The sequence below is a fragment of the Sipha flava genome, unplaced genomic scaffold, assembly GCF_003268045.1.
Source record: "Sipha flava isolate LNK unplaced genomic scaffold, YSA_version1 339_pilon_pilon, whole genome shotgun sequence".
In the NCBI taxonomy this organism is placed as follows: domain Eukaryota; kingdom Metazoa; phylum Arthropoda; class Insecta; order Hemiptera; family Aphididae; genus Sipha; species Sipha flava.
In genome coordinates this window covers 728,129-753,913 of record NW_020273031.1, presented here as the reverse complement: position 1 = coordinate 753,913, position 25,785 = coordinate 728,129, and the positions used below count along the sequence as shown (strand labels likewise).

At 29.1% G+C, this 25,785-nt stretch overlaps 1 protein-coding gene across 2 annotated transcripts in view; it reads right to left on the bottom strand.

The window, feature by feature from the left end:
• The window catches only part of LOC112687252 (ankyrin repeat and fibronectin type-III domain-containing protein 1), a 152,607-nt gene extending 127,062 nt beyond the window's left edge, over positions 1-25,545 (bottom strand). The window contains exons 1-2 of one of the 2 annotated variants that reach the window (XM_025559858.1): positions 25,174-25,545; positions 15,895-16,028 (exon numbers count right to left, since the gene is read on the bottom strand). In XM_025559858.1, the coding sequence (XP_025415643.1) occupies positions 15,895-16,028 (134 nt within the window). In that variant the 5' untranslated portion in view covers positions 25,174-25,545. Of the gene's footprint in view, positions 1-15,894; positions 16,029-25,173 lie in introns of those variants that run through there. The other variant, XM_025559859.1, reaches the window with a different exon arrangement.
• Positions 25,546-25,785: the final 240 nt, after the last annotated feature.

The following is a 25,785-nucleotide window of genomic DNA, read 5'->3' as shown; positions in this document are numbered from 1 at the left end:
ACAGGCAGCAATTGTTTCAATGGTCAAAACCTTTCTTTCCTTCGATTTAATTACATTTTTTATGGCGAATAAACTTTCACGAATATAGTTTGACGAAAAGTATGAAAGCATAAAGAATATTGTCATTTTTAAAACATATATGATTCGAATTTCTTACAATCAGCATTTTATAAATAGTAAACATTTTTTTTTTTGGACAATATTTCAATTTTTTAGAATTTCAATTTTTTGCGCGTGCCATTAAAATTTGGTCAACGTGCCATTTTTGGCACGCATGCCATAGGTTTACCACCCTGGCATAAAAATATAAAACAATATATTAAAAGACGGTTTTTTTCAAGGAACAACAATGATGCAATTACGCTAAACGTAAGAAATTGTTCGTCACCCCGATTCGATGCGACTTACGATAATCGAATCCAGAAATATTGATCAAGTTCTAAAAAGAATCGTTTTTGTTGCGTACACTTTTATTATTCACTGGATCGTCCGTCACCACGTACGTGCGACCATGAAGATATGTTAAACGTTTCCTATAAAATATGTGACGAGCACAATATATTTGTAGTACAAAATATTATTCTTGTAAACGACGAATTGAATCGACCTCAATGACAAATCGTTACACGATTTGAATGTTTTTATTTGTTTTACTCCGCTTGTCTGATTATACGTGTGGCGTATACGTGTGGCAATAAGAATATTTATTTTTAAGCTTCCCGCCACTATTGTCCGATGTCATGAAACGACTAAAATATTTAATAGAAATCCATAACCGAACAAATAAAAAATGTATTTTTTTCATAACCAAACGATGCGTCATACTTCGCACCATATTCATCATAGATAATATAACAAGTGATTATATCACTCATATTCTGCAAGCTTCATGTGAATATAAAACTTGGTAACGTATTATTTTATTCGAGAGTTAGCGCCTCGCGGAGATTTAAAACAAACCTAAATTATTACACGATAACGACACCACCGATGGACTACTAACTTGATTAACACACAGAACGGATATTTTTTAAATTTTTTTTATTAGAAACGCAACAAAATTATTTATGGATTATTGTATACAGTAGAGTATAAAATGTATTTATTAAGATGGAGAGAAAAGTTAAAAATTAATATTAAAATACAACCCTCCTCTTCTCCCTGGTAGATGCAGACATTTTTCATTTAAGTATCTTCTCAAGGCTATATCTTTCCGGATACACGTGTTCACCTTGACACTTGCTTTACTCCTATTATTTGATAGGATAATATATGATACTATAAATCCTCTAGATATCTTGTACATATTTCTTGTATAAATACAGTGTATTGTTGGAATGGTTTAATTGACTACCTAGTTTATGCGTACTCACTGGGGTAGTACAATAGATAAATATTTTTAAATTTTTTCAAAAGTTGTTCAATGTGACCCCGGTTAACTTTAACGCATTTTTCCATACATCAATTTAATTTAATAGTTATATAAAACCCAGATTTAGAATTTCAAAATAAAATTTAAAAAATTGGACTACCCCGCTGAGTAGCTACTTCAACTATTTCAAAATCACCATAAATATTTGGCGATTACTTTATTTTTGTAAATATGTATATTTTAATCTTAACATTCTGGCTATACCTAACATTGTTGCAAGCATAAAAATTATAATATTATATATATAACGTATTCTTAAGTCGTCTTATTAGTATTTTCCCGTTTACATTAATAAATTATGTCTCATCAAACCACTGTCTATGAAATACATCCAAAGGTCAATGATCTATTTTATGGTCACTTACGGTATGCTTGTAGGTAAGTATGGATACTATACGTATTCGCCCAGACGTAATTTTACCTATTTCGGACGCTAAAGTAATTAAATTAATAAACTTCTTAATTTCCTCATTCATACTTTATATACATACACAGACACACACACACACACATACACGTGCGCGTGCACACACATTTGTGCATACATACATTCATATGATGTATGGATACATACACGCTGATGCATTTCGGTCTTAAACGTGACAACATTGTCAAATACGTCCTATATTTGCTTTTCCTACGTGCATTTTACATCAGATTACTCTTCCAGCAATAGGATATTTAACCCTCATTCTCGTCAAACAAACTGCCGACTTACGGATACAGATAACCGTACACGGGATTTTTTAAATAATGTTTACTCAAAATACGCATCTAATTATATATTTATATATTTATTTTTTTTGCCATCTGTTACGAAGTTATATATTTTTATTATTCTATAGGTAAGCTATTTCAATACAATAATATATATGTTAATAATAATATATTCACGCACAGGATCTATTTTGAAGTAGAAAAAGTACGTTTGTAATTAGATTCGTATTAGTATTTGCTCTAAATTCAAAAAATTTTCATTTTAAAACATGAAAAACAGAAAACACAAAAGAGTCGAGCTAAATGTACATATTCGTCAATAAACGATAAACCAGCGAAGAATACTGTAGGTCGAAAAACTAATTTTAAAATATCAGATTAAATGGTTATTACTAGCATGATTCAATACGGTCAATAATATATATTAATATTATTCATATTATTTTATATTCTTATAATAATATTAAAGATATATATACAGTTTAAAAATACATTATTTGCGTACGTATTACGTATAATTTTAAACTGGTATACGAATGTCATAAGTTAAGGTATATTAAAATGAAAGAAAAAAATAAGGTTTATCAAATACTCATATTATTCGAAATTAATAAATAAATACTTTAGTACCATACTTTTGTTATGTGTGTTTAAAAAATTATGCTGTCAAATACAATTTTCTTTTCTAAAATGAAAAAAGAACAAATATAACTGCATCTGTCAATTATAGAGAACAAATAAATAATAAACGATAAAAAAATACTTGTTCAAACAACATAATTTTTTTTTTCTGGGAAATTACAGTCCAATGATTAATTTTTTAGATTTATTATTACAGATAAAAATTGAAACCCGATTCAGCATAAATATTACGAATATCCAAATATTTTATTACTACTTCAAATAGTTCAAACCCTTTATTGAATTCGATTCTATTTATTATCTGAAATATAATTATTGTTTATAATCTCAATGATTAAAAATTAAATATTTTATTAGGTTTAATTTTTAAATTGTTATTGCGTAGTCGCTTACCTCTTACACATCAAAAATAAATATGACTTTTCTAATTTCTTATCGACCGAAAAATGTTTAAAATATTTAATATGGAATCCGTGCCGATATTTGAATAGATTTAATCTAATTAAATCTAATTTAATTAGATAATATAACATAAATTATTTTTTATTCTCGCGTTATTTTATGATATCACAGTCTAGAGCATAATTGAATTACCGAAATTTAAATAAATTTTACTGTGCGTTTTATTTTTTACAAAAATAAATGTACATCAAAAACATCATACATAACAATATTAGATAGGTACTTCTTACTTTTGTTACTTCAACATCTAAGTACCTAGCGTTTTATTTTTTAAACTCGTCAATACCAACCTGTTTTTTGTGTATATTTATATGTATATCTACGAGGAAACCTCCTATAGTAAGTATAGTTCCATTGCTTTATTTATTTTTCTTTTTTTTACGAACCGACAACTATGGCCGTTAACGTATTTTTATTTATAGAGCCCGTGCGCCTACAACATACACGCAATGTAACACAAAATGTAGGACAGAAATCGTTGATTTCTTTAAGGACCTGACGGCAAATGAACTCCGGAAATAAACCCAAACGTATACACTATGCCACGGTAGACGTCAAAGAGTCTGACACTTTGCAGCTGATCCGTATCGCACCGGGTCACTGGTAAAACTTTTGTACCGTGTATTTCGAGTTTTAAACCACGCGCACGCACACACATACACATACACCGATGCCGTCTTGTTCGTAAATAGAAGCACATCATTTATCTTCGAGTGAAATCTCAACTTTTTTAAACACAACATTACGAGAAAAAACAACAAATAAGACACCGGGTAGTATACACAGCTATGAGATATGCATTAAGTTCGAGAAATAAATATTACAATAACGATTATTTAATACTTGTATTAGCAAACGGACGTGCTGCTCATTTGCGTGGGCCTAAGCGTTGTATTCGAAGGGTTTGCGCGGTTTTCATGCCAAACTTTTCATAATTATCCTATATAAAAGTATACCGTGTACACGCATATCCAATTTAACTCGGCAGTACTTATTGTGGGATTTAACGCGCAGTGCTACTCGTGCCTAAAATACGAATAATAATTCATAAATGTTTCTAAACGTTATATATTATAGTGTAACCTTTCAGTTAAAAACAAATACCGTAATACGCTATACCGTTACGCTCACATACTCCTGCATACGCTGTACCACACCAAATTGAACTTTAATCGTCTTCTCAATATAAATATGCACATGTTAAAGTTATATATGGTCTGCGCATTGTGTTTACATAAAATTAAAAGTTACGATATACAGTGAACGCCGTTTATAAGACTGAAAATCACCAGATTACGGACGTATCCTTATAGATTAAAAAATTCAGTTATTGGACTCGTTAGTCTTTTTAATTTTGCAAAAACTTGGTAGAAAATTTAAACAATATTGGTAAAATTTTGAAGTTAATTAGAGTTAATATAGTTTATTTTAGACATTTCTCAACTAGAGGATCACGAATCCTTAGATGAGGGATCGTGTTAGTCAGAAATAATTAAACACTGATGTAGAAAAACAACCTTTTATTTAAATTAAAAAATAAATAAATACATAACCATTACGATAAAAATGAAAAAGTTTGTTTATAGTATAATTACTAGGGCTTGGAACTTATTGCACTAAAAGCATTACAATTGATTGCATTACTGTAGTATAAAATATCCAAAAATTGTATTATTTCTGTAAAAATACCCAAAGTTGCACTTAAAAACTGCAATAAACATTTTTATTTGCCAAAATAACAATTTAAAAAAAATATATTAAAACAAGTATTTTGTCTTAAAGCTATTATATTACAAATTTGAGTTCTTTTGAAAAATATTTAAAAATAAAACTTCATATTAATACTGAAATAGTGGTTTTAATCTGGTCTTCCAGGAGCCTACAAACAAAATTACCAACAATTAAAAACTTTTTAATTTAAAACTTTTTATTATTTTTTTTTTTATTACACATTTGTATTCTTGTCTTAAAAATGATTGCGCTGCACGATAAACGATTTCTTTGAGTTTCAAAGTCGAAAAGTCTCTGATTTGAGGACAAGTTGTACGACCTTTTTGTCAAATAATATTTCCACCACTACCATTACAATCAACAAAATCTGAACCAACCATTATTTATTATATATTTCTGACATATATTAATATCTAACACGATATCATTATTTAATTTCTTATGTATAAAAATTGAATCAAGTGAATAATATTTAAAAGAATCTAAAGTTGTGTTATAAACGAGGAAAATCAACAAAATTGTAATAAAATTATAAAAATGCCAAAAATTGCATAAAATTACATTAAAAAATGTTTACATTTATATTTATATCTGCATAAAAATAATTTATAATACACTTAGTAATAGATCCGAACAATAGAAAAAAAGTTGTAAATGTAACAACTTTCGAGGCCAAATAATTACACAGTAAACTGTATGGATAATAATGTAAAAAAGGATAAATTAATGTGATATTTTTAACTGTTGTATATTCAAAAGTATATTTAGAAGTGGATCAACATTGAAAACGAGTAGAAATAAGTTATTTTCTAAGGACAACAAACTGTTTCTGTTTTTAGTTTCTAATGCCACCAAGGAGTATAAGCCTTTTTCGTATTGATAAAAAGTAGCAAATGAAACCAACGTTTACTCGTATACTTGTTGATTTTTTTTCGTTAATGGGTAATGAGTATATTCTATAACTGGTAAAATAAATAAAAGCTTAAATTAGATTTTATTATAAAGAAGTCATGAGGTGATTTAATTTATTTTATTTTTTCATCTATTTAGAGGGTCGTGCCGTTAAAAAGGTTAAAAAACACTGTTGTAGACAACAGAAGTTTATGTCTTATATAAATATAAAAAACCATTGCATTTTACATCTACCAAAATTATCGTTATTACAATAATTATTTAGATGTATAACACAAGCATAAGTATTTTATTGGTAAAATGGTCGAAAGTAACAAAAATAATAAAAAAAAATTTAATAAATAATATCTTTCAAATCAGTAAAATTTGTAAAATTAAAATAGCAAAACAAAGTGAATAATTAATTAAAAATGTTTTCCTTTCGTTTGTATTCTTTTCTTCACCCATCATATGTTCATTCGGTTATATGTCTCACTTTGTCCTGGTCCCAAAATTAGTCTTTTGATCGGTGTTCAGAGTGTATGGTGAAACCAGATGTTTCAATTCATATTCATTATTCTATCATTTTTTTACATAATATTATGTATACGTGTCGACTAGAGCATTGTCTGTTTGAAAAACGAATATACCTTCGGAATAAATTGCTTTCGGTTAACTCAAAACAATCAACAATATATTTTGCATGGAATTGAACGAATTCTAATGGTTCTTAAATGAATTCTATTATACACCTAACGCTCGAACAAACGATGTGAACTGTGTATAGACAACGAAATGCACTTATCGTTATAAATTCTGTTTTGCTTCAAAAATATCTTAACGCGATACTTGTAGGACTATCTAATACATGATTGATGATAAATTAAATTAGCAGACGCATGTTAAATGCTTAATATTAACAATAAACCGTAATTGAACAATACGTCAGAATACGTCAGATTATAAGTTGTTTTTAGTATATGGTATAAACCAAGCTTGTTCTGTAGAAAATATTGACTTTAACGCCTTATTGTATACTATAGTTACCTACATAATATAATGTACTCAAACAATTATTAAATTAGTAAAACCGTATAGCTAAATTAAAATTGTGATACGGTAAGTTATAGAGATAGCATTTCTTATATCGCTATCCAAATACCGGCCATAGAAAACGTAAGACCGTTAAACGAGTGTCGGCAGGACTTGAAAAAATCACAAAATTTGGTATAAAATAAAAAAAAATAATGTATGCATGATTTTTTAAATTGTTGTGGGTTAAAGTAATCATGAAATTCATCTATTAAAATATACCGTAATATTAGTAGTTAATATAGATAATGTTCATTTTATAAATTACGTAATATACGATGATATTAGGATAATTTTAATTCTAATATAGGATGTCATGAATAATAATAATGACAATAGTTATTAAACTATTATGTTCGGAGATGGGAGATCTTGTGGATGATTCGAATAAATTGTACTGCCAATGAAAATAAATAAATTATTCATAATCTAATAATCATAATATCGTCGTTCGGAACCTCTAAATACCGATTATACCGATGGACTTAATATCGTGAGAATAAAAAATATATATATATAATATAGTATACTAATAACTTATTAGATTTTAGTGAACAGACGCCGAAATTTATCATCAAATACTCTAATATTTAAGAATTTACAGATAAATATTTAAATATGATCTTAAAATAGGATAATATGCATTTTATGTAAAATTTGTCATAAAATGCAATAACATGCACAATAAAAACTATATTTAATTATGAGTATCACTTGAAATGCATTTTCTTCTTACGGAACTACGTGTTGGAACATCAGAAAAAAAGATGCATTTGCATTAAAGTCTCGGCCTTACTAATAAGGAAGGTGCGCTTATTCGGCAGATGAGTATTTTATTTGCGTTTGGAATAGATTGAGCACGAACTGCATGTGGTTACAATATATTTATACATTTTCGGGAACAAAGAAATAAATATAAAAGAAAAAAATCAATAAAAAGGCGTTTTGGTTGGAATTCCTATAAATTACAGAGTTATTCGAGGATGTCGATCGAAGTTTTATTGTTCAGACGAAGCTGCCGATGTCTTTAAACAGCTATATTGAATTCCATAGACTTTTAGAAGAAGGAGAAAAAAATCATGTTTTGACAGTTTGACGGCAGTCGGAAAAGAAAAAGCGCTGACACATCGTCGTCGTTGCGAAGGACCCGTCAGATGGTGCGTCCTTTGGCAAGGGAAGTCCGGGTCTAGTGTAATATTAGCAACATTTTTGAGAAACATCGGATTATTGCGATTCGTAATCTGACATGGACACGTGGTGGCGTATGATAATATTTGACGCACGTGTAACAACGACAAATTGGATGGCCGTGGGTAGCGTTCTAATAAAATAAAACAAATAAGGACCCTTCTTTATATCTGATAGCCAAACTGACCGATGATTAACACACGATCGTGGTAACAGTTAAACTGTAGTTTTACTAATAACTAAAACACTGATCATAGTAACAATAGTATGCTAATATAAATACCGATATAATTTTGTAGTATAATAATAATTAAAATAATTGTACGAGAGCATAATTATTGTTCCGATAGAAACGATCTGAGACGTTATAATGTATGCCTATTGTTGGAGTGTTAATCAAGATAATAGTTATTTTAAAATAGTTACGAAACAAAAACGTAATGTTTGGCTTGTAACCCACATATCGTTCTCTTTTTTTTTTTTTTAATAACTTCTTTTAAATGTTTAACGGAAATTATTTTAATGCACAATATCAAGATATTGAAAATTAGGTTTATTACTTATTTTACCGACTAAAATATTTTTATATTATGAGCTATTGTATTGGAGTTCCGACCGATGAGCATAATAATGCCAAACTGTGGACACTGTACGTAAAAGAATATGATTTTAATCAAACCATGCTGATTGGTTATTTATTCCAAAGACCTAATTTTTACGAATACATGCATTACATTATTGTTAAAATACCACTAATAAATATTTATAAAAATGGGTCGTTGGAATAATTAAGTGCTAAGATTTAAACTTTTGTTTTGTTATTAAACGGAGAAGAAACTCAAGAGAAATTATAATAGTTATCCATGTTTTATACAATAAAAGCTGATTACATAGCTAAACAGTTTATATGACATAACAACACAAACTTTCATAAACGCTAGTAAACTTCAGTCATCACTATCGTACATTTCTTTTCCACATCATAATAGCATAACACAGTTATCATGAAGTAATTCACTAAATTATCAAAATAAAGATTTTAAATTTTTATTAAATAAAACTGACCTTGAGTATAAAAGAATACACAATTATATTTTACAGAACTCATGAGAAAATACTTTTACGGAGGACAGTATAAATAATAACTTTACAAAATGTACGTACATATTATTTCGTATTGACTACAAATATTTTATAGTCAACTTCTTTTCGTACGTGAATTTGTCTAAACTTTGTAGTTTTTATGGTTTTTTTTCTATTCGATTAAATAGCCGAAATAATGTGATACAGAAATTATTTAAAAAATAGCAAAACTATCAATTTTATTAAAATGAAACTTAAAAACTAATCTAAGACTTATAAGAGATTTAGATAATTTAAGGAATAGAGAGTGGACCCAAGATAAATCAGCTGAATTACTTTCTAAGTTAAGATCTTGATTTGGAGGTTTGTTTAAATAACTACCATTAGGGGAAAATATTGAGGTTTAACCGATAATTATATTTTATTATTTTAAAACGAAGGATGAGAATTTTGTTTTATCTTCCTGGAGTTAAAAAAATTATGATTTTTTTTAAACTGGGAAAATACTCTTAAGTTATTATAATTGAAAGTCATATGAAATTAATGATGGGGGATTATCAATTATTTGTTGGAGACTTGGAGAGATTGGGCTAGTAATTTTTTTTAGTGGCTTACGTATTTTCCGACCATCTGGAAACTGGAGCTAGAGGCAGAGATAGTGTTATATGTAGATTTGATTTTGTTTACAGAAAGGTTTTCGACGGAACGAGTAATGTCGCCCAATAAAGACGACATAGATAACGCGCTAGTTAATTAATAGTCGATAACTCGAATAGATATAAATTAATCGGAAAACGCAGAAAAATACGTCTGTACGCTAAAACTGCGTGTAAATGAATGAAATATAAACATTTATTGATAATAACACTTTAATTGGTGTTTAGGGAAAAGTTTAGTTAGTTTTTTTTTAAAAATACCTTTTTTTAATTTTTAAAATCGGTGTCAAATAAATATTTACTATTCTAATACACTTAAACTCATAAGAATGACCTCCATTTTGTATTTTATAACTACGTTTAAAATTTAATTTTGTCTTAAATTTTAATAGCCGAAATAATTACAAGCTAATAATATTTCGAACCACATAATTATATAATAATCATGTTGTGGTATATCTTTGAAACTAATAAGAAGTCAAAATTGTTAATTTACAACACTAAAAAGTATAATAAAATAAAATAAAACGAATAAATATTGAATTTAATTTTAAATTATCTAACGGACACGGTTAAGCCTTGTTCGTATAATATTATGTTAATAAAAACACTTTTACTGATAGCAACTCGTTTGATATGATCATCTGCCCATAAAACCTACATGTTTTGCATAAAAACCTCTATGATATTTTAATACCTTCTTATATTCCCTTGTGATATGAACAATTTCATAAATACGAGTATTATTATGAAATTAAAATTAAACAAAGTTTATATTAATTTTTTTGTTCTGAATGTAAAAGTTTGCAGATATTTTTACTAGTCTTATTCCTAAAATATATTCCAAAGGATTTATGTAACACCTAAATATATATTTAGATTTATACTATTTTGATGATTAAATAATAAAATACTAAAAGAATTCCCTTTAATATACCAGAGAGAAATAAACCCCTATAACAACCTCGAGGGTTTTTTTTCAACTGAACTGTCTATAAACATTTCTTTGCTAAAATCACATAATTATTATTACCAATCAAACTATCATACACAATCAAATACAATAACTTCTTTCAATATAACGATACCACGTTATTATCAAATACACGCTTGAGGCTGCTCAAGACGTTTCTATTTTTTAATTTCTAAATATTTTTCATCCACATTCAATAAACTTTAACCCTTAAAGTAATGCTTTTAAAACTGCCGAATACAATTTAATAATTTCTTAACGATTGCACAATCTACTTATGTAAATTTATGGATTTTAATATGTATGAATCAGATAGCATTTTAAAGAATAAGTGGAATTATGGAAAAATATTTAAATTAAAAAGATAGCAAATCATTAGCATAGGTTTTCTTATTATTATGAATTCGAGGTTCAATATTATAAATGTAATTATTTAAATTATAAATATTGTTATACAATTATTATTTATAATTATTTGTAGTTTGAGTTACATGCTATATTTAATTATAATATGAAGTATTAAAATGTAAGATTCTAGTTTTGGACAGAGCCGAAAATTCAGAGTGTAAATCCATTATCTTCAGTCCATTATTTTATTATTATTATTAATTTATTATTTTATTTATAGTCCATTATCGATATATGTATATTTATTATTAAACTGAATGATAGTAATCTGTAATATCATACAATGTGTTTTAATATAAAATAAATATGTGTTTTTATCTCTCTGAGTTATATCTTATTCTAAAGACTATCTAATACAAGTGATCGATAATTTATGCATAATTACAACGTACAACTACAACGATATACTCGGTTGAAAACTACATCGAAAATCACCCCTCAATATTTATTAATTTATATTACCAACCGCATTGGGAAAATACTTCAATTAAAATAGTATTTTGCACGTTTGTTAATAATAATATTGCTCTATAACATAAAACACGTACACGAACACGTGTTTATTTGTGTCTAATGATTAATAAATATGATTATCATGTAAAATTATTATTATTTTACTTTAAATTAAATAACTGTATAATAACTAACGCGTTATTGTGTAAACCAACATTATTAGTTCACAAGAAAAATCAAAAACATTTTTACGTATCAATAAAATAGACCACACTATGTCATGAAATACAAATAGCAGTTATAACAGTGACTTTTTATTTCCATTGATTCGTATTAAAATCATGAAAATTGTTTTGTTTTTTTATTTAATTTTGTTTTTTTTAACTATCCTCTTATCAATCTCGTCAAGTATCCTACAATAATATTTAAAATAAACATTTTTGTCGTACATATTTTGAAATAAAACCAAATTAATGTATTATATATACATATACAATACATACTACAAATTATTATAGTACATTGAACATCTATGTGAATGCAATAATAATGCAATTGGGGAACGTATAAATAAAATAGGGCACTTTATAAAAAAAAAAAAAAACATTAACTCTATATACTCATATAATTTAAGTTTTCAGCATTCACATTTAAATCTTGCTCCGCAAACATTAATAATTTATTCAGTGGAGCTTAACCGACGAGTATAAAAATATTTGGATTTTCACGATTCCATAGTTTTTTTTCCTTTTTATTTTTAAATCTATCGGTTTTATGTACACAATAAATATTTAGAGTACCTAACTGACGCGCACCATTTGACTTGAATTTCAGAACTTATTTTTGAGCGAACTGTGAAATGCAGTATCATTTTAATCTATTGAACTTTTATGGTCATCAGTTGTCAACAAGTTTTATTAGTTTGCAAAACTTCATAATAACAATGATAATAGAGTGCACGTGACACGCGGTCTCGCGTGAGATCAAACACCGCACGCGGACACCGTGGACCATTAATAATTATTGCAAAGCATTTTAACGACACGAGGCTTGTTCTGGACGCGATAATAATAATTGTTTTAAGACAATTATTGTCTTGCGCGTTACGGGGGGGAGGGGGGGGAAATAAAAAAATAAAATGTCATCGATCAACATTCGTCGGGCACACGACGCGCGAAATTATGAAGATAATAAATGCTGGCGAGATCGGCCGCCGCAGGAGTGATGGCAATACGAACACGGCAGTTTATAGCAACGGATTCGACGAAATCGCGTTACGACGAGCGTCGGCGTGTGGAATGCGAACGGAATCCTATTTCGCTAATCGAGTATACGTTAGAAAAAATAAAGGGGGAAAAAAAAACACCCCCTCCGGCGGCAGCACTACGCTGTTACGTTTCTGTCTGCCACGTCGAAAAACATTACTTCCCGTCAAATCGGATCCCTGCGAGCTGGCTATTGATCATTCGGCGTTCGTTGCAAACGGCTTTTATTTGACGGCTTCAGGGATCGATGGACGTGACCAATGGTGCGACCGTACGCGCGACTAAACACCGATGAAGCGACACGGACGTAATAAATAAATGGATGAACCATTTCGATGAGGTATTCCGATGAGCAATTCCGGTACGCTTTGCAGACGCGGAACGGCGGTAGTGTACCCGAAGAGACGACCCGACGGCTTAACCGCAGCGGTTACTAGTACATGGCTTTGACGATACGTTTACAACAATATCGAACGCCGGACGGCCCAGGTTATGGTCATAACATAAGAATGAGGGAGCTGTTAAATTTGATGAAGCCCATTTTTCCAAAACGATCACATTTTTTATTTTTATTCGCTTTTAGTAATTTGCAATAAATGTTTAATTGACATACTGATCGTGCATTGTTCCACCTATTCCCGTAGCACAGTCACAGTTGATCGATAAAACAGTGCTTTGTCAGTCAACGATTCGAAACATGTTGTGGCCCCTTTGCACTTATCGACCCGTCACCCTCTTGATCCAGCCCTGGTTCGACGGCGACAAGTGAAATTGATAAATTATAACGCGAAAAAAATTCATAAGAACAGTGATCACCGTCGATTTGAACAATAATTTTCGTCGGTTTCGATAACCAAGCGCGGTTAACGGACGAATATCCGTCGACTAAACGAGCACGTCCGGCGAACCCGTTGGTAACGATTTACCGAGTGATCGCGCGCGATCCCCGATGGCCGACCATGGTCCCCCGGCACGCTCGCCGTTGTTGCGAAACGTACGTGCTCGTGTGCACTTAAAAGTTGTACGGTAATGCGATTGAGCGCAGAAGAGTTCCCCTGTAAAGGGTTATTCGCGCACGGGGCCAGGATACGCAAACGGCAAGAGCTGCGATATCGTCTCCCGGACGGGTTCGCCACGTGTTGCTAATATGATCGCTGGGGCAAAATGAAACCCCAAACGTTTCGTTGTCGTATCATCACCTCTATCGATTGTACTTCGTACGCAATGAATATCGATGTGCGCGCGCGTACAACCCCCACCCCCTGTCCGTCGAGTGCCGTTCCGAGGCCGTATTCGATTCGCAACGAAATCGTACACGTGCGAAACACGTCCGAAGACAATGTTACAGTTGGCCGTATCAACAGCGGAAAATTAAATTTTTTCGCATCGTACGTTATATATTTTACCTCTATTACATGTACGCTGAACTAGAGGATCAACAGATCGATTTATTTAGATTATTGATTGGCCAAACAGTGACGGCGGCGACCACGCACGGATCAAAACCAACGTATTATGCAGCGAAACCTCTAAATATTGGACAGTATCAGTCGTTGCGATTTTATCCGCTTTCCAGAGGTGTCCGTTGACTAGAGGAGGGGACATTTTACTTTTATTCATTTAGAATTATAAATTAAATTAAAATAACTTTTCTCTTACATTAAATGACCTAAATCTTAAAGATAAATATTTATGAAAAAATATGTTCGTATTGATAACACAAACACAATTAAATCTAATACGATTACACATTAGTCATATTTGGTCGACGTAATAATATACCAACGACTATATCGATAAAATGTACTGTACTGTATAATAATGTATGTTATAATATTTAACTTAATAGTGTAGACTTTTATTGGGTATTCCGCAATTGTTCTTAATTTACAATAAAATTTTCAAAAATTAAAATGTCATAAATGCGTCCATCATTTAGAACAGAGGAAGATTTGTCAAATTAAAATATAACGTAATTTTTTTTTTCATTTTCATAATTAGACAAAATTAAAAACTAAGTATTTACAAAAAAGGAATCCGTGAACCAATTTTAGTTAAATCTAGAATCTGTGGCTTCATACTCATTAAAAACCAATGATTTAGAGTGTCCGTTAAGAGACGTTTCACTGTATTATTATTTATTTATCTTATCACCATCGATTAATTTAAATTTTCCCGAAACATTTTATTTACATTTCCCGAAATATGTATGCAAATGAAAGTTGGAAAAACAAAACTTCAACATTAAAATTTGATGTATCAAGTTTTAGCACTCATTGCCGCTCTCCCAATAGACTAAATATATTTTCGTTGACCTGCTCGGTAAAACATGTCCACGAGCAAAATATGACTCCATTATTTTGGAAATTATTTTCGTTTATACCGTTATTTCAATATCTATTTTTCGATCTAAAAACTTATAATTATTTAATATATTAATACGCAAACAGTAAATTTTTTTTTAAAAATGTAAATCTCATCAGCTCTCAACTAAAATGAATATTAATTACTTGTTATGTATAGTTATATATAAAAAAAAAGTTTTTAATTTGTTGCCAATTTTTTTAAATCCATATTTTTCAATTTTATTATTAAAATACTATTTTTATATAATAAATTAAAAACACATAATTTACTTTCAAAGGCAAATTAAAAAAAAAAAAAAAAAATTACTTTTTAAATATTCGTGTATAGAAAAAGATTACGTTTTACACACTTTTTTTTATAAATGGTTTTACACATACACTTAAATACAATTGATAATCGATGAATAATAAATCCATATAGAATCTATATTATAGATATTAATACTTATGATTATTAATATGCTCTTCTAGTTTTTTTTTTTTTTTTTTTTAATAATTTATGATGATTAGATATATTAATAATAATTAATTAAACCTTTTTTCGATGTTTTGATTTTGACTTCTTTTTTTGAACACCCGTTTTATTCGAAGCAAGAGAAATGCGGCCTTATCAATACTTAAGGATTGACGGCGTTTGTTATCAGATTTTTGATTTTCATCTTGGTCCATCTGAAACAGGAAAAATTACATTTATAAACAAGCCATTCAAATGAAAAATGTAGTTATTATTCATAACAAACTTCAAACCTCTTGCTGTTTATATAAATTTATCTCGACTAAGACTCTTTAGTATTGTCTAATAACTTGCGGTATTTTTAGAAATGCATTGAATGTACCAAGATAAGTTTTTTTAAATTTATTCTCTACCTACATATATTTTTTTTTTTTTTTTGTAAAGGCTTTTTAAAATAATTATATTCATATACGATTGAAAAACTTATACATAGCATAGAAAATTATTTAAAATATATTATTCTACGTTTTTTCAAATACATTAAAATCACTAAAAAAAAGAGGGGGAGATGTATAAGTCTACATTTATTTGTAATAATTGGAAGGATAATAATTCTTTAGACTTGAATTTTTAAATATGATTTATATAAAAATATATATAATTATTATACATTGCGTATTAAAATTTGTAAAACATTTTTTTGTGATTCTATTTTTATAGATGAATTCAATTTATAGTTTTAATTTCGCAGTATTTACGATATTAATTTTGAAGACCTTAACATTTACTACGTAATATTCTAAGTTGTAACATTTTAAAAATATTACTCTGTAAGTTAGTAATTTATTAGATTGGTTTTTTAATAGGTATTAAATATATTATATAATTAATCTTACTTCTAGTGAAATATGATAGTAATTTTAGCGATAAAATATTATTATACTATTTAATTAAAGACTTCAGCTTGTTTACATCTTTTAATTTTTTGGAAAATTATGTGATTAATAATATGTTGACAATTTAACCCAATATTATCCTACATTAAACTTATTTATAAAAAAATCAAAAATAATGAAAACCCTTGTTTTCATTTTATAAACGTATATAATTTAAGATATTAGTATTTTTTTATACTGTTTAATAATATCATTAAATAATTATATTCGTATCAATATCTATTCATTTTACAAGTTATTTTATCAAAAACCATTAAGTATAGTCAAAACTGAGTTATTATAAAGTAAAATTTTGCTAATTTAGCTGTGTTACAAAATAATAAAATAATCAACGTAATGAACACTTATTGTAATAATGTAATACGAGTATACCTATATAAATAAATAAACAGTTTATATATAGAAATAATTGAATTAATAAAAACTTAGCCTAGAGTATGATATTTGTAAAGTACAAATGGTTAAAAATTAAAAATTCATTTAAATTTCAAATATACAAAGTCAATAAAGTCATGACTGATTATGAAAAAATAAAATCGCGATTAGTCACATTTCGTAGACGCAATAATATTTCAACAACTAGACTGATAAGATATACTTAACTGTATAATAATGTATGTAATAAATTGAAACTTAATAATATAGACTTTTATTCAGGTATTCCACAATTGTTCTTAATTTACAATAAAAATTTAAAAAATTAAAATGTCATAAAAGTGCTCGTCATTTATAAAGTTTCATATTAAGTTCCGTTATATAAAGGTTTTTTCCTATTATAATAAAATCAGGGTTTTATTTTTCATTTTCAGTTGCGATTTTATTGACTTTGTATCTATATACCTGACGATCAATTTTTAACTCGAAACTGATCATACTTTAAAAATAAAATAATACTCCAGTCTAAGCTTTTATTTATTTATTTATATATATAAACTATTTGTTTATTTATATGTTAATTTACAAGTACTAATGATTAAATAGTTTTTAGTTTAATTTTTTTTATAATTTTATTAAGATAATGTTTTTATACATTTTTTTTTTTTTTTAATTTGATTTTTGTGTTTGGAACGTGACACATGTGAATAATGGGAATATCAAAATATTAACTTGACATTTTCGTAGTACGTAACAGACTTTACATAATGTTTCATCTGTACTATTCGACCATTACTAGAAAAGCAACGAAATATAATTTTGGTAATACTTGTTTTAGAAAATTTAATATTTACATATGATCACGGTAGTTGATTTATAAAACATACATATACATTTATATTTAGTTTTTACTTCTACAAACGAAAAAAAAAAATTATGTAGTATATATTTTGGGTCATGTTTGGAGTTATTTTTAGGCCATTCTTAATGAATTTATTTTAAAACCATTAATTGTTAACTCTATCAATACTCCAATATTTTTAACTCTTGTTATAAATACAGTTTTATATTTTATACTAATTCATATTCCTCGAATAATTACTAAACATTGGAAATGAAAAATTAAACATATATATCAATGTTTTTTAACTCAATTGTTATTCATCTAAAATCAAAAACGTACATAAATCTAAACAGAAATAGTAAATTTGAATCTATACACATACGCATATCAATATATATATATATATTTATTAGCGTTTAAAAAATTATCTTATTTACTTTAGTAAACTAATAAACTTAACTATATACAAACAATTAAATAAACTCGAAATGTGAACTATTAAGTAACTTGATTGATTTATAAATATATTCGTTTAATTCGTATTTAACAAATAAAATAATTGATTAATTGTTATTATATTATTTGAACTAAATTAAATTGTTATATAAATTAAAATGTCCACATATTTTTGGTTTACTAACTAATATTGAACCCCTATTGAAATACATCTGAAAATATTATAAATTTTCTCTATTTCTCTCGTTAAAATTGTTACTTATTATAATAAGTGTGCTGTTTATCCGTTATTTCTATATCATTTATATATTAGAAAACAAGTTTATATTTTAATATAAATTATAATACTACTATTTAAACATTCGAAAATTATTGTATATGTCAACATTAAAGTTAATCATATAATATTTATAGAAAAGTTAAAGAAAAATAGTAATTGTATGCGATTTTGTATGAAATACAATTTAAATACTTTACCACGAAAACGATTTTATTGAAAGTAAATAATATTTATAATACGTTTATTGAGCAATAGTTATTGCTCGTTTGAGCTGAATAATCTATTTTTAATGTAACTTTTTACTTATGTTAAAATCAAATTTAATTATATTTTTTAAATAAGTACCTATAATTATATTTATGCATCTCAAAATTATGAAGTCATGAAAACCTTAATAATGAACATTTATATTTTATAAAGTACTTATTTGTTTATAATCTTATCAAATATTTAAAAAGTATTAAATTCTTATTATTTTCATTTATAATTTATTATCATTTATGACGTTTAATACAACATGAATTATTTTAAATTATTTAACGGATGTATAAATCGCAATATATTCTAACTACACAACATTTATCTATTTACCAGTACAGTTTTTATCGCAATTATGCAAATCTACGGTTTTAATGACTCAACAAATTCTTTGGTATAAAATATTATTGATATATAATTTACATTAGATATGACTACATTTTTATTGGACTTTTAGTTTTTCTATTTTCCGTATTAAGTCGAAAAATCACTGCAACATTATATTGCTATACACGTTGGTCGTTATAAAAAATAATAAAATTATAATACATAAAAATGATCATTGGCGTGTTGAACTCATTTATGGCGAAAAGCAAATATAAATTTCACGTAGCACAGACCAACACGATTGAATGCGATCGAAAAATAAACGCATCGTTCACGAGACTAAAACATAAAATAAGCTACAACGTGCTGCTGAAATGTCGCAACCAAGGAGTAGTAATGTTGGTTCATGTTTTTCTCCGAGATCGACCGCTTTTTTTGTATTTTTACAACTGGCGACGCGTATAAGAAAAACATTTTAAATGCATTATACATGGAAAACATTTTATCAAATTAAGCTCTGTATTGTGTATTGCAACCGTCAGGGTGTGTATGATTACGTAGACATAAGGAGTTGAAATTTTGAATAGCTTATCGATGTTAAGTAAGTGCTGTATTATACAAAAGCGAAACCAATTGCGAGATAACTAGCGGATTTCGGTTCAATCATTTCCTCTAGAACCATCACTATCACGTAGTTTTGGTTTTCTAATTAAACGACGGATCTGCGGTACACCTACGCGCGCGAATAACCATAAACACGACGATATGACGAAATAAATTAACAATGGCGTCATCGAGGAGTTGCAAATAATCGCGTGTAAGTATAAAAATGTTCAAGCCCCGAAATGTTGTTCTACTTGTAGTTTTTCGATAACGAAATGTAAACCTTTTGAAAACTCAGTAATTGTCTAATGTGCACGGTAAAAGATTCCACGAGAGTTAAACAAAAGAAAGTATTTTATTATAGTAATAACAACATAAAATTAATAGCTTTGAAAAATATAAACCCATGTAAGAAGAGTTTTCCATGTATTTGTTTTGACTGTTTATAAGTGGAATGTAATAACAGTGCGTTTTTATAAAAATATTTGCTCTCGCAACATTAGGGCTGTGCACCCTGGGAAATTCTTGTAACCCCCGAAATAGTTATACGGTAGAATTACACCCCTGCGTATCATCACGAAAATATCCGTTAAATCGGTCTGTCACGCATAGAGTGTACTCGAAACGGTAACGAGCAAATACAACCCGAGAACAACAGCAGCAGCAGCAGTGAAACGTTAAGCTCAACTTTTTTTTAACTCCTGGTAATTTTATTTACACAACCTCCTACGTTCCCGTCACCACAAACCAAAAGGTCAGAGGCTCGCGAAGTTCGTAACCGACTTTGCGTTGTCAAAACAATTCTTTACCGCGTATTATACGCGTCGTTTATTGTTGACCGGTGGCGGCAGCGTCTTCGAATTTTTCCCGGACAGAGTACGGTATTTATCACGCGAATAACGCCACTACCGCGAAGTAATGTAGAAACCACGATCCGGGTTGCGTGCCCACGCCGCTTCGAAATAATGTGGCGAATGCCAATTATAATAAATTATGTATACGGCTGTAGTGTGACAACGAACTGGACGTCTAACGGCTGATACGACTTACAAATACACGTAAACATTTGTGTGTTGTTGCAACATGGCTGAAATTTTTCTAAAAAATCGGTTATGCTCTCCGTCCGTCATTAAGTATTTGATTTACTTCGGATTTGACGAATAATTTTCTTATCCGTCCATCGTATAATCCACACAAAATGTTTAACGTCAAATGTACAATACTATACAGCAAATTCGTTTCATTAAAATTCCTACCCAATTACTGGATCGTTTGAATTTCATTTTAGTTTTTTCTATCACTACAGTCACAGACTTCTTACAATTTTCAATTCTGCATGAGCTATAGTTCGTTATAACCACTGCTAAAATTGAGTTAAGCACCACTTTATGTAATTTTCCAACACATTTATAGAACTCCGGCCTAATTACATATATAATAATGCGTATATAATCTTATGTTAGAAGACACCAATGACCTGTCGCGTAATATATATTAGCTTATCCATGGAGACGAAAATAAGAACTGTTACAGACTGAAAACGAAGTCACCATAATACCTAGATTCCCTGATCTAAGTAAAATAAAAATAAAAGATATTAAATGTGTCTAGGTTTTGAAAATAAAACCATCTAGGATTTTTAGCAATTAATTTTTTATTCGAAAGAGAAGTATAATGATACTTCTCTTTCGAATAAAAAAATTATTTTATAAAGATTAAATAAAATTAAGAAATAATATTCTGAGAAACTACAGACAAGATTATGCATTGAAAATATAATTTAAATACAAAAAATTAGTTCTGATAAAAATGAAATAAAGAAAATGTTCAAAGTATAGTAAAACGGACTAATTAAAACAAATACATTAAATAAGCTTTTTGCATAAATTATTGTTAATTGAATTAATTCTTATTTTTTATTAAGACAAATTCTGGTATAGTAAAATATATAAATGATTTATCTATAATTTCTTATTGTTACTTGCGTTGGAAATGATATATGCATAGAAATTGAAATTGAAAATGATTTTTACATGAATATAATCATGTGATTCAGCGATATGATAATTAAATATTTAGCGTAGAAAAGAAAGTATATGTTATAGAATACGACCAAGGTACTATAAATTACATACCGATATTACATTGTTTTTAGGTACCTACTTCATGTCTGCGTCTTACAGTTGAATAGTTCCATCCAATATTTTTATAACGGAAATAGGTAATATTATTTTTTAAACAATCATGATGACACAAATATCAGATGATATGTACAATTTCTTCTCAAGTTACTATTATTCCCAGAATTAAGTCCTAGTTCAACTATTACAAATAACGAAACATATTAATAAATAATAAAATATCCCGATAAAATACTGATTCTCTGAATACGTTTATAAGTTTGCTTTATGTGTTAGTTGAATTAATGAGTGCACATTTTTAAATCATATTATATAATTTCATTAAATTTAAAAATCTTAATTTGAATCAACTTAGTCTGTATTTAATACATAAAGATGTCGAAAAAAAAAACACCCTCAAGAATAAAAATTCTAAAAATTAATATTCCTGAAAAAATTATACTACAGACATTTTATTTTTTTATTTTGCCTTCGTTAAAACATTACAGCATAGCAATCAAATAAACAAAAATAGTATTAATAAAAAAAATGTAACAAACATTAAATCCGTGATTAAAAAATATTGTGAAATAAAACTTTTTGAAATTTTTATATAAGGTAAAATGGCATAAGGTTAGTCTTATAAAATATTTTCAAGCCATAAAACACAACATTTCTAATTCTATCAGAACAAATACAGAAGGTTGCGGGACGACAACATTGTAGATTATTTCTAAGTTTTTTGTTTAGTTTTACCGTGCATTGTAAAACTACGGAGAAAACAAAGATGACCCAATGTGTCCAGTTTCTGATCTGAAAAATTGTTACTTAAAACTTTTGTTACAAGTGTACAACCCAAAAGTTAATCACAAAAAGTAGAGGAAAAAGTTTGATCAAAGAAAAAAGTTTAATCACAGAAAAAAAGTGAAAAAAATATTATTGTAAAATATTAAAACCATACAAATTGGTTATTACTTAAGAACGTTATAACGTTTTGCATTTTAAATGAGAACAATCAATTGAGTTATAATAATAATTATGCGAGTGTCTAATTACGTAAAACAAAATCTATATAATACAGCAATAATAATGGGTTGTATAATTTTAAATGCAAATAATAATTTACAGAAAAAATACGCTTTCAAATATTCGGCTTTAAATCACAATAATTGATGAACAAAGTTTATATAATTATACTTTTTTCATATAACAGTTATAATAAAACAACACGATCAAACAAATTAAACTTTATACATACAAGTAAAAAGATCTGTATCTCAACTAATAGTATAAAACTATTTTCTTTTATTCTGCCATACTGATTTGTTATGGGATCAATTCTCTAACTAGTTCAGACAAGTCTATAACGCCCAGGTAATTTATAGTTTTACTTACAATTTCTGCGAAAATCGAACAGTATTATAATTTCTGGACAATGAAAATGTTGCCTATTGTTATACTAATGGTCTATAGCTTATATAAGTTATAATACAAACGCAGTTAACAAAACAATATGAGACAAACTAAATTAATAATGTTTAATAATGTTAGTACCTAATTACCTAATTTAATAAATGCAAAATCATAATTTACCGAGTTCAACCATTTGCTACGTGATAATTAATTCTTAATGCTGAATAATTTTCAGAAATAAATCGATCATAAAAAGTATAAGTAACAGGATATTCTGATTAATTTTTTTTTTCCATTTTTGATGATCACATAAGGAGTTTATAAGAAATCATCACATCAACACCTTTAAATACGAGGAAACATCTTTACGGCCTAATTATTCAACACATTACATTTTATTAACTATTAAATTTATCTCGTAGTTATACAAACTCGTATCATTATTATTATTATTATTATGTTCTTTTATCGTAATTGACTAAAACTAAACACGCCTTTGTTATCCTTCGATATAGATAGCACAAGGCAAAATTAAGCGCAATGGCTTAATGTAAAACTCGTATAGTAGGAGTAAATAAATGAAAAATAATTAAATAGTTCGAAGTGAAAAAATTATCATTAGATGAAAATAATTAAAGAGCTGGCTATAGATTTTGAACGAGATAAAAGAGTCGGGCCACTTATAATAAATTGAGTGGGTCGCCAGAGTAGGTACCTTCAGCTCTAAAAGCATTGATAAATCACCGAATTCAAAACCCGACTCTCGAGAAAAACTCAGTGCACAATACGTGTACGCGGATTAATTATAGTGTGATAAAAAAATGATATTTTAACATAGTTGTACGTTGTACGTGAAATAATTATCACCGGGAGTATCTTTAATTATAACACCAAATCATTAAACATGACATTTTATTCAATCCATCACGCAACACACGAAAACAAAACGTACAAATGATGAAGTATGTGACAACTATTCAAACATGATATCGTAAACTCGGTATTAAAACTTCAAGTGCAGAAAGTAAGAAAAAACTGACGGAGCACAATATTTTATAAGGCACAAAAGTTCAAATCGGTGAAAAAAGAACGATAGTCAATCGTTATACGACATTTAATGTTACGTATATACTTAATAGTACGTAGTAATTTATAAGTACGAGAATCGTATAAGCAATGGAAACGATTTGAATATAAATTGTACATAAGATTTTCTCCGCAGTTTGTCTAAGGACGAATGGACGAATTAATTTGTTTTATTTGTTTTCTTTGCGTTCAACGAGTGCAAGGTAAGTACGCGACATCCGACGTGTGTTCAATAGCCGTTCCAAGGGGGAGGGGGAGGGTCAAATGTGGAAAGTGCCGTTTGGGCGTCCAAAATTTTATGCGTTTAAAGGCCATCATAAAAATTAATGATAACAGGAAAAATTCGTAGTTCTGTTTCAGATAGGTATTAATTTTCGACTGAAATATCCGAGTGCATACCATAGTGCATTATGCACTATTTAATATGAAATATTGTAAATAACGTGTTACTCGCCAGCGATAATGTATGAATATTTTTCTGGGGTACAGAGTGTTATTAATTCGATAGCAAGTTGACTAAACGTTAAAAGTGTTAAAAGTAAATTGTACAACGAAAAAAATTGGTCGTGATAGGTGGGTAGGGAGCGTGGAACGTTGTTGTTCGGTGATCAGGACGATCTGGCGCGCCGCCGATTCACTTACTTTTTGTCGTGATCTCTTTCGACGTCCGACGACACTCAGCGGACAGCGAACCAGCACTCGTCCGACGTACCGGAGTAACACATCGGCACGCTGACGAGAATATTAATTTCTACAGTATTGCCGTTCGGGAAAGAAAAAATGAAAAAACGACAACGACAGCGATATATCGCGCACGGGTTTGGCGCGAGTGTTCCTTACGGCGACGGCGGTGCGGAGGATTTGCGGTGGGCGGGAAACGAGACGAAATCACGCGCGCGCATTATGTTCCCGTAACGTTGTTGTTCGTACCGTCGTCGTCGGCGGACCCACAAACGTGGCGCGCGCGCACCGGTACCGCGTACGGCAAACGGTCGGATCCCTACTGGATTTTCCAGGGCCGCGGGCCTCACGTTTTTTCGGGTCCGCGTCGCACGCGCTGCTGGTCACGCAGGGACACCGGCGCATTCTGTTGGATTCGTGTCGGGCCCACCGCCTCCGACGGTCGACCGACACAGAAATCACCCGAGTCCCTTTGTCGCGGCGCGCCCCTCGCGTTCCCCTCGGACGCGGCCAAACGCGCACTGGAAACCGAGTCGCCCGGACACGCCGTACGCGTCCGAGCACGGCTACTCC